The 11,841-nt window shown below is 41.2% G+C and overlaps 1 protein-coding gene across 1 annotated transcript in view; it reads right to left on the bottom strand.

Annotated features, from left to right (window-relative positions):
• The window catches only part of LOC110524388 (testin), a 30,720-nt gene extending 24,737 nt beyond the window's left edge, over positions 1-5,983 (bottom strand). Inside the window, exon 1 of the mRNA XM_036979383.2 lies at positions 5,695-5,983. Within this exon, the coding sequence (XP_036835278.2) occupies positions 5,695-5,721 (27 nt within the window). The 5' untranslated portion in view covers positions 5,722-5,983. The remainder of the gene's footprint in view (positions 1-5,694) is intronic.
• Between the last annotated feature and the right edge of the window lie 5,858 nt (positions 5,984-11,841).

Consider the following 11,841-nt stretch of genomic DNA (forward strand, 5'->3'; position numbering starts at 1 on the left):
TTTAAAGAGCATTTTAGCAACTTTTCGCGCTGCTCTGAGACAAGCATGGGAACTGGTCTTGATACAGTGCCTTGCGAAAGTATTCGGCCCCCTTGAACTTTGCGACCTTTTGCCACATTTCAGGCTTCAAACATAAAGATATAAAACTGTATTTTTTTGTGAAGAATCAACAACAAGTGGGACACAATCATGAAGTGGAACAACATTTATTGGATATTTCAAACTTTTTTAACAAATCAAAAACGGAAAAATTGGGCGTGCAAAATTATTCAGCCCCTTTACTTTCAGTGCAGCAAACTCTCTCCAGAAGTTCAGTGAGGATCTCTGAATGATCCAATGTTGACCTAAATGACTAATGATGATAAATACAATCCACCTGTGTGTAATCAAGTCTCCGTATAAATGCACCTGCACTGTGATAGTCTCAGAGGTCCGTTAAAAGCGCAGAGAGCATCATGAAGAACAAGAAACACACCAGGCAGGTCCGAGATACTGTTGTGAAGAAGTTTAAAGCCGGATTTGGATACAAAAAGATTTCCCAAGCTTTAAACATCCCAAGGAGCACTGTGCAAGCGATAATATTGAAATGGAAGGAGTATCAGACCACTGCAAATCTACCAAGACCTGGCCGTCCCTCTAAACTTTCAGCTCATACAAGGAGAAGACTGATCAGAGATGCAGCCAAGAGGCCCATGATCACTCTGGATGAACTGCAGAGATCTACAGCTGAAGTGGGAGACTCTGTCCATAGGACAACAATCAGTCGTATATTGCACAAATCTGGCCTTTATGGAAGAGTGGCAAGAAGAAAGCCATTTCTTAAAGATATCCATAAAAAGTGTAGTTTAAAGTTTGCCACAAGCCACCTGGGAGACACACCAAACATGTGGAAGGTGGTGCTCTGGTCAGATGAAACCAAAATTGAACTTTTTAGCAACAATGCAAAACGTTATGTTTGGCGTAAAAGCAACACAGCTCATCACCCTGAACACACCATCTCCACTGTCAAACATGGTGGTGGCAGCATCATGGTTTGGGCCTGCTTTTCTTCAGCAGGGACAGGGAATATGGTTAAAATGGATGGGAAGATGGATGGAGCCAGATACAGGACCATTCTGGAAGAAAACCTGATGGAGTCTGCAAAAGACCTGAGACTGGGACGGAGATTTGTCTTCCAACAAGACAATGATCCAAAACATAAAGCAAAATCTACAATGGAATGGTTCAAAAATAAACATATCCAGGTGTTAGAATGGCCAAGTCAAAGTCCAGACCTGAATCCAATCGAGAATCTGTGGAAAGAACTGAAAACTGCTGTTCACAAATGCTCTCCATCCAACCTCACTGAGCTCGAGCTATTTTGCAAGGAGGAATGGGAAAAAATGTCAGTCTCTCGATGTGCAAAACTGATAGAGACATACCCCAAGCGACTTACAGCTGTAATCACAGCAAAAGGTGGCGCTACAAAGTATTAACTTAAGGGGGCTGAATAATTTTGCACGCCCAATTTTTCAGTTTTTGATTTGTTAAAAAAGTTTGAAATATCCAATAAATGTCGTTCCACTTCATGATTGTGTCCCACTTGTTGTTGATTCTTCACAAAAAAATACAGTTTTATATCTTTATGTTTGAAGCCTGAAATGTGGCAAAAGGTCGCAAAGTTCAAGGGGGCCGAATACTTTCGCAAGGCACTGTAAATCAATGAGATTTTTATTTTCACAGAATCGCCATTTGGGTTTTGTCTAGACTACAATTATACAATTAGGGTGTGGAAATGTTATGCTATTAGTACTGTAGCCTACTCCCGACCGTCACGTTGTACCGCTCCATATTTCCATTCCATCCTAACGGAAACCCTGAGGGTTTTTCATTTTTCTTGGAATAGAAACATAATATTAATCAAATTAATTAAGCCACTATTGAAGGTTATCAAATGCTTCTCAAAGATTCCCTCTGGTGGTCAAACTAGCACTAACTGGCTTTAATGGTTACAATGGCTGACACTTAAATAACGTGCCATAGAATTCTGCGGCACTATGCAAGCTGTATTGCAGTACGCTGCAGCTTTTGAAGGACGAACCACTGTAATCGCCCAACATCAGTGTCTGACCTCACTAATGCTCTTGTGGCTGAAATGAAGAAAGTCAACGAGGTGTCCACATACTTTTGGTCATGTAGTGTATTTACTGTAGTTCCTATGGTGGAGTCAGTACTTACTTAGGTCTAGTTGTTTTGGAGTGGCCTCTTCAAATACCCTAGTTAGCCAAATCTACAATGTTTTGTTAAGCTGGGTGTACACTACACAATTTTGGCCCCGATTTAGCTGTCCCAGACAGGTTTTTTTAGATCAGAGTCAAAATCCCCATGTCGTTTCCTCAGGGCGTGTGGCCGTCACCAGCATTTGTTAAATGTGAGCGGGTCAGAGATGCAATCTACCGATCCCGTCTTTGAGCAGTCCCAGACGTTCCAATATTTTCAAACATGTTTGATTTTATTGGCAGTGTGAGATGTGCAATGAAACATTTTGAGAAAGGTGATCAACAAAAGCCAATGAGAGCTCACCAGAGAAGAAGCCAGTGAGATGACGTGGTTTCGCATCACCCGGAATGTGTAGACGATCGAGCAGGAGCAATGACTACTGCTAGTATGCGTTTGTACTTGCCTTTCACCAAAGCCAAAGTGTCAAATCGTTACAGCTCTGAATTTCACAAGCAATGTTATTCAACACAAAATGTTGGCTAGATATTTAAACTCTTTATGGCAGGTGTGAATGTCTTCATGAAAACGTCTATGAGGCTGCTTTTTTCTAGCTACGTTAACAATCTAATCACATCATTGTTTTCACGAGACAGCGTGGTGGTATGGAGAATCCTAGTAGCGGGTGACACACCGTCTCTGCCACATTGTTTAGTGGGCATACCATTATGTTGGCAAGACAAACAACTACAGGAAAGATGGTTGTTTAATGCGAGAGGCTCAGAGATGTTAGGATTTTGAAAGTCGTGCCGTGTACAATCGGCATTACAGTACAGCTTGACATTTGCGTATAAACATGCCTAACAGAGATGTGAGAGGGAAAACAATATTTTACTAAATTCAAATGCACAATCTGATGTCCCATTAATCCCTAATCTCCTCCTCGGATATATTCCAGATTTCACGCTTCCAGCAACATAATTATATAGAGTTATTTTCTCAACCATCTGCATACATTCTCTTCTTCTGATTCCTTTACTTCAGTGCCTATTTTGGTCAAATATAAAAGCAGCTCTAAAGTTCTGTCTTGCCACCTTTTCGAATCAAACCAGACTCACTATACTAGGTCTGCATCTCAAAATGGCACCATACTCCCTATATAGTGTACAACTTTTGACCAGGGCCCACAGGGAATAGAGTGCCATTTGGGATGCACACTGAGGCTAATTCCAGAGTTTGTAGTCACAGCCCATACTGTGGCACTCTTTCCTCCCTCCCATTCGCATCATTCAGTCCTGCCTCACTTCTCAGACGTACTTCAAACACCAGTGTTGTCCGTCTTGCCCTGTCAAGGCTGTCCGCGCCCTTATATGGTCAATTATTCCACGATGCTGAGAGCCCCTCAGGACTCCAGCACACACTGCTGTTTGGAGAAGCTGTTTTTTGGCTTAGGAGGAGCACTCAGGGAATGTGCAGCCGGCCTGTACACGGAGGAACGCAAAACTAAAGCCAGACTAGAGCATGACTCAGTAAATAATATTTACGTTAACTATCAACTCCCTCTTCTTCACTTACCAACATTAGACGTGTTTCCAACTATATCTGTCTAGGTTTATAACGAATGGGGAGAATAGTCAGAGATGGTTTTCAATGTAACGGCTTTGGTCTAGATATTGGTCTGAGCCAGCCATGAGTCTCTCCAAAGTGTCCAGCTCATTGTTTCTGTATTCCACAGAATATCCAGCTGACGGTTCATCACTTCTGAAAATATAAATATTTGTGAATTGTTTCCTTAAACCACTTGGGAACACCATAGAATCCTTGCCATTTTGGGGTGGGTTGAGTCAGTGGCCATTTGTTTTGAAAAACTCCATCTCATGTGCACTTCAGAAATACTGCTGACCAAACAACAGTGCTAAGTGCCTGCTCAGTTGAACTAAAGGGTAACAAAAAAAATTCACGGACCTCAAAAGTGGTCTCCTGGTGTGGTTTAACACATTTTGTTATTTTTCTATTAAAGTGTTACTTTGAGAGCGAAAACCTGTGAATTTATTACTCAGCTGGCAATCTCATTTATCTATTTCAATAGTAGGCCTACTATTAGTCTACTTGCACAGTACAACTTGCAGTACAGCTTGGGCTGATCTGCAGGTGAAAGACCAATTTGAGATGGATCATTTTAGGTCATTCAAAGTGTGTGTCACTCTTTTTCATATACTTCACACAGGGCAACTTTCCTTCGCCCGGCGGGCCATTTGGGAAATGTTGGGCAAAATTTGAGTATGCCCACTTCTCCAGGCACTCAATTGAAGTTAAGGTTAGGTTTAAGGGTTAAGGTTAGGGACATGCCAAGGAACCTGGATTGCACTAACTGAGGCCAATCCCTTTGTGCAAGAGCTTGAACCTTGATGACAGCTGACAGACAGGGGCTGTCTGGAATCATAAAGCCCCCCTACACACTCCCCGCACCAGACTTGACAGCAGAAATTAATCCCCTTGGGTGGAGAAGAGCTCTGTTTGTCTTAACGACAGTTATCATAGTCGTGTTATTAAAATGAGGATGCATGTGAGTTACTCAGTGTGTGGATGTTGGTCTATTTCGTGTAAAAAATAAGCTGCATTGTTCTCTAATGGAGATTGTGGTATCGCTGCTGAATGAAAGCGAGTGGAAGACAGTAATTGGCATTCCGAGTCTTTTCGGTGAACCGGTTTATTTGGCTCCGTTCACTTAAGAGTCGGGTCATTTGGTTCCCAAACTGCTCTTCGATCAAAATGTTTAACAATCGACCTAGAACCATGATTTTTTTTTTATAACAACCTAGAACCAATTTCCAATGTAAATACAAAAAGTAAGCTACCATTATGTCAGATCATGAAATATGTGTTCAAATAAATGTTTACCTGGTCAAATTATTAGCTCACCTGCAAAAAAAAAAAAAAAAGTGTTTATTTTTAAGCAAGGAATGTAGGGCTCTCCCCACTAAGTATTGTTTCCGTAGTGAGGATTCAAGCTCTTAGAGAATTCGTTTGTAATTTATCTGCAGATAATCGTTGTTTTGAACGCAAAAAGCAGTAGTAGCGGTATGCAAATCAGGCAGCCAAATGAACGGCTCTTTCACCGATACAAAAGATCCGTTCAAAAAGAGCCGTTCGTTCGCGAACGACCCATCACTAGTGTGAGACAGGACGGAACGTCTGTCCTCCTTCAAACATGAAAATATTGTGAAAAAGGTACTCTACCAACGAAGCGAAAAATGTCAATGCATATTAAGACAACCCCGGGTTTGTTATTTTTGTATTTCATGACTAAAACAAAGATGTGAAAGGTTATATAGCTCATACTAATCTATTTTTTTAAGTATCAAAAGCAGTCTGCAGCTGGCTACACATTGACAGGACTAGGCAGGCACCTTCCTTGCTGACTTTACTACCTGGTAGGATAGACCTTTTAGGGCGTTGCCATGTCTCATCTGGAACTATACAAGCATGAAAATGTACCTTCTTTATTTCCTTTTCTACCTCCATTTTCAATTCCCCTCCGTATGTTGTTTGAGTCCCGCCGTAACTTGCAAATAAACACCAAAAACTTGGATTGACTTTACGTTGACACCAATCTTTAGAAACAAAACCGAGAGTTGATCGATTTTACTCGCCCATCACTTCTTCAAGCACCGCTGTCCCGTTCATTGCATTGGGAAAGATTCGTATAATCTGGCCCGGGTAGGCGTTTTTGCACCGGGTGAAAATTGATCACGTTCCTTTTGGAACAGGGCTGCAGTTGCAACCTGGTCTCATATAATTTCGTATTATTCTGTACATAACTCCGAATCACTCCATTTAGTATGATATGTTACGTTTGGTATGGTTAAATACAGCTCATTAGGAAGGTATTCAGACCACTTCCCTTTCCCACATTTTGTTACGTTACAGCCTTATTCAAAAATGAATTAAATAACAATACTCATCAATCTACACACAAAAACTATGTTTTTGCTAAATAGTTACATAAGTATTCAAACTCTTATCTATGAGACTCAGAATTGAGCTCAGGTTCATCCTGTTTCCGTTGATCATGCTTGAGAAGTTTCTACAACTTGATTGGAGTCCAGCTGTGGTAAATTCAATTGATTGGACATGATTCGGAACAGACCTGTCAATATAAAGGTCCCACAGTTGACAGTGCATGTCAGAGAAAAAACCAAGCCATGAGGTCGAAGGAATTGTCTGTAGAGCGCCGAGGCAGGATTGTGTCGAGGCACAGATATGGGGAAGGGTACCAAAAAATGTCTGCAGAATTGAAGGTCACCAAGAACACAGTGGCCTCCATCATTCTTAAGTGGAATAAGTTTGGAACCACCAAGACTCTTCCTAGAGCTGGCCGCCTGGCCAAACTGAGCAATCGGGGGAGAAGGGCCTTGGTCAGGGAGAGGACCAAGAACCCGATGGTCACTCTGACAGAGCTTCCTCTGTGGAGATGGGAGAACATTCCAGAAGGACAACCATCTCTGCAGCACTCCACCTATCAGTCCTTTGTTGTAGAATGGCCAGATGGAAGCCACTCCTAAATAAAATAAACATGACAGCCCGCTTGGAGTTTGCGAAAAGGCACCTAAAGGACTCTCAGACCATGAGAAACAAGATTCTCTGGTCTGATAAACAAGATTTAACTCTTTGGCCTGAATGCCAAGCGTCACATCTGGAGGAAACCTGGCACCATGTTTTTCAGTGGCAGGGACTGAGAGACTAGTCAGGATCGAGGGAAAGAAGAACTGCGCAAAGTACAGAGAGATCCTTGATGAAAACCTGTTCCAGAGCGCTTAGGACCTCAGACTGGGGTGAAGGTTCACCTTCCAGCAGAATAATGACCTGAAGCACACAGCCAATGCAAGAATTGAATGTCCTTGATTGGCGACGCCAGAGCCCGTACTTGAACCCTATCGAACATCTCTGGAGAGACCTGAAAATAGCTATGCAGCGACGCTACATATCCAACCTGACAGCGTTTGAGGATCTGCAGAGAAGAATAGAAGAAACTCCCCAAATACAGGCGTGCCAAGCTTTTTGTGTACGACCCAAGAACACCCGAGGCTGTAAATGCTGCCAAAGGTGCTATAACAAAGTACTGAGTAAAGGGTCTGAAAACTTATGTAAATGTGATATTTCCATTATTTCCAATAAGACTAATGTAACTAAATGTGGAAAGTCAATGGGTTTGAGTACTTCCCGACTGCACTGTAAGACCGATGGTTACTTGGCAAAAAAAAAAGATGGTGGTTTGTCAGGGTGGGTAGCTGGATGGGCATAACGCAAACATCTAAAAACACAAAGGTTGTGAGTTTGAATGTCGTCATGGGCAACTATCATTTTACCTAATTAGCAACAATGGACTACTTTTTAGCTACTTTGCAACTATTTAACATGTTAGCTAACCCTTCCTCTAACCTTAACCCTTTACCCTAACTCCTTACCCTAACCCCTAGCCCAGCTAACGTTAGAAAGCTAGATAACATTAGCCACCTAGCTAGAATGTGGCACATCATAAACATTTAGCAAATTCTTAACTTATTGTACGTTTTGAAAAATCTTAACATATAATACAATTTGTAACATACCATACGAAAAGAGTGGACATCCACAAATTAATACATACCATATGAAATGTAACATCATACTATTGAGTGTCTCAAATTTCAGTACAAAATAATACTAAATGCTCTGAGACCAGGTTGGCCTCCCAGGTGTGAGCCAGGTTCCCAGTTCAAATCCCGCTGCAAAGTTTGTTTAAAACAAGTGACACAATTAGTGGTGGAAAAAGTACCTAATTGTTATACTTGAGTAAAAGTAAAGATATTTTAATAGAAAATGACTCAAGTGAAAGTCACCCAGTAAAATACCACTTGAGTAAAAGTCTAAAAGTATTTGGTTTGAAATATACTTGTCATGATCGGTGTATAAATAATTAGACCAAGGCGCAGCGTGAGTAGAGTTCCACATTTTAATGATATTAGAACTTCCAAAAACAAGGCTATAACGGTCATGACACACATTGGCACTCAAACAAAGCAATATCCCACATCGCAGGTGGGGAAAAAGGACAAACTAAGTATGATCCCCAATTAGAGGCAACGATTATCAGCTGCCTCCAATTGGGAACCATACCCACACACCAACATAGAAACACAATATCTAGAACCCCCCCCCCCCTAGTCATGCCCTGACCAAAAACACCATAGAGAACCCCGAGGGCTCTCTATGGTCAGGTCGTGACAGTATTTAAGTATCAAAAGCAAATGTAATTGATCAAATGTACTTAACTAACAAAAGTAAAAGTATAAATAATTTCTAATTCCTTATATTAAGCAAACTAGACGTCACCATTTTCTTGTTTTTTAAATTTACAGATAGGCAGGGGCACACACTCCAACACATAATTTACAAATTAAGCATTTGTGTTTAGTAATTCTGCCAGATCAAAGGCAGTAGGATGACCAGGGATGTCTTGATAAGTGCATGAATTGGACCATTGTTCTGTCCTGCGAAGCATTCAAAATGTAACAAGTACTTTTAGGTGTCAGGGAAAATGTATGGAGTATATAGTACATTATTTTCTTTAGGAATGTAGTGAAGTAAAAGTAGTCAAAAATAAAAATAGTAAAATACAGATGCCAAACAAAACTACTTAATTAGTACTTGAAAGTATTTTTACTTTAGTACTTTGCACAATTAAGCAGGTGGAGTAATGAGTATGATTCTGTTTTCACATGCAAAAGTGAATATTGATAAAAATGCTTAATCTGCCTTCCTAATGAAAACTAGTTTGAAAATTAAATTAAATATTTTTTATGGAAACAAAATGTATGTTTCTGGACGATGCACCATGCTGCCTTGTTGACAAAATGACTGAGCGGTTCAGATTAGCCAACTGTTCGATTTGAGAAGTGCAGTTCTCCCTCACCACTCAGACCAGTGCAACACGGTTCAGCGTAATCAAATCTGCCCACTGTTACTATGAAATTCTTATTTACTATGACAGCCTACCCCAGCCAAACCCTAACCCTGATGACGCTGGGCCAATTGTGCGCCACCCTATGGGATTCCCAATCATGGCTGGTTGTGATATAGCCTTGAATCAAACTAGGGTCTGTAGTGATGCCTCCAGCACTGAGATGCAGTGCCTTAGGACTCTGCACCACTCGGGAGCCTACAGTTCCCCAACTCTGGATCAATAGGAATTGAGTGAGCAACCAATAAAGTACCGGACAGCCAATCACCATTTAGCAAAGGGGGCCTCCTCAAAAATGAAAATAAAATGAATGAACCTGTAAATTACAGTACACCGTTTAACATTGAGAACATTGCAATATTTTTTGTTGGCTGTGGCTGCATTATCTATGAGTTTCTGGTGTGGTGAAGCAAATATTATAGGCAGTTTTTTTGTGTGTTTACAGTCAATTTACATATGTTGAATCAAATGTCCTTTTATAGGCTTATATAAAAAGACAAAAAGATTAGACAATAAATATTGACGATAATATTCATATTTTGTATGGGATATCATCATATGCCAGAAAGAGGAGCAGCAAATTCTTGGCATATCAAATTGATTAAATGTATCTGTCATGTGCAACACATTTCACGTTTGTTATGGAGATGAACAATATGTCTGACACACAGCTGATTCATAGAGCCTCTTGGTCTGATTGGGTGAGTCTTGATGCAGTCATGTACAGCTGTATTTACTATATGTCCTCCGTTCCCTATCTAAAGCCCACACATACTGCAACTTGTTTTTATTATCATGCAGATGCAGGAAGCGTGTCGTAATAATGTGGTTCGAGACTTCCTGCCTGTGCATCTGCTTCGCTGTCCTTTTCAAGGGAAGCATTGGGTGTTTCACAAAACTTGTGACCTTGTGTGACTGTGTTACAGACAAACAGTAAGCGGGTAACTGTATCAAAAAACAGTTAACAGTAATCACCATTTGAGGATTATTAAGCTTATGACTTTGGTGAGTGAATTCAGTGATACATGTAGAATGTTGCAAATAGAGCAAACACAACATAGTAAAGTTTTGTGTTCTGTGCTGTAGATATGTGGTAGTAGAGTAGGGGCCTGAGAGCACCTTTTGCCTTTTGCTTGGGGAGCCATAATAAATACAAATACGACATAGAGTTGCAAATTCAGTTCTCTATTCTTCAAGACAGACTGTATATACTTTTATATCTGGAAAAAAATAACATTTTTCTTTACTCTGTCATTGTTGTTATCAGCTTGATTGCATAAGACAAACTGCTGTCACCCTTTTTTATAACATGCACCATGTAGACTGGAAGTACATACCAATTTAATTTCAAGTTACCTGGGGCCTCATTTATAACTGTTGCGTAAATGTCACTCTAAATATCTGCGTGCGCTATTTCTGAAGAGACTGCGCACTTACAAAAATATTGAGATTTATAAACTTAGCGTACGCCATACATACCCATGTGTCCCCTGTATAAATCAGATCCGTCCTGAAACTGTGCGAGTGTGAACGAGCATTAAAACTCACCCTGAGAAACACCCATCATTCACTTTTTACGGTGACAATAATGCCCTTATCTGCTGTATACTTTGGATGCATTCAAATTAGGCCGAGGCAGTGTTCTAAAGGAAATAGCAATAGCGAACCTGATCAAATGTCTTTGTAGGTGATGGCAGAATGTTAAACTTTTGCAGTGACATTTGCCGGAGGCCTAGGCTATCTGACAGACAAAATGTTTATTTAAAAAAGACAACAACAATTGCAAATTGCTGTGGACCTGTAAAAATACAGTTTGACTTTAAAGAGGGCTTTACTTTTTCTCGAACATATGCTGCACTGCCTGAATTCTGAAACATTGTCTACTTACAGTGATAGCCATACACTCTTCAATGCAAAAGGTAATATGTCTGTTCACCTAACTAGGAATGGCACAGTTTAGATCACACAAGATCAAGCACACACAAAGTAAATGTCCTGTTTTTTAAAATGTTTTCATGGACAAGCTATTAGTCAATTATTGATGAGAAGAGCTGGAAACACATCAGATGGCTTGTTACATCTGCTCCTGCCACGCCCTCGACTTCTCATCTTGTGTCTCCCTAACCCTCTACTTCTCATCTTGTGTCTCCCTAACCTACTGCCACTCCCCCATTGCTCTCTCTCTGTGTGTGCATGTGATTGTGTGAGTGGAGACAGGTGTGCTGGAGGCAGAGCAGATCCCCACCAGCTGCAACCTGTTCCACAATCAAGCACTCTACAAATCCTCAGCCCTGCCACTTCCACGCTGCCAGTTTGTAGCCTCTGCTCATTCCGTCCGCACTGATTCTGGTCCCTGTCTCCAGTCCCTTGTCTCGTCAGTCCTGCTTCCCTGCCCTGGACCCCGCTCTACTGCTTCCTTGGATTCTGCTCCAGACCTGCTTACCCTGCCGCTACACTTTTGTTTCAGTTCCTGGTTCCCTGCTACACGCCCGAGCTTCCTCTGGCCTGCACCACATTCCCCTCCCACACACTTTTCAATAAATACCCTAGTTACCTTATCCCGGTCTCCTCGTCTGGGTCTGCACTTGGGTACACCTGCTCCGCCCAGCGTAACAGTATGAACTGGCCGTAGATATGAACGC

The sequence above is a fragment of the Oncorhynchus mykiss genome, chromosome 1 (assembly GCF_057628025.1).
Source record: "Oncorhynchus mykiss isolate SJ-2025 chromosome 1, ASM5762802v1, whole genome shotgun sequence".
NCBI lineage: Eukaryota > Metazoa > Chordata > Actinopteri > Salmoniformes > Salmonidae > Oncorhynchus > Oncorhynchus mykiss.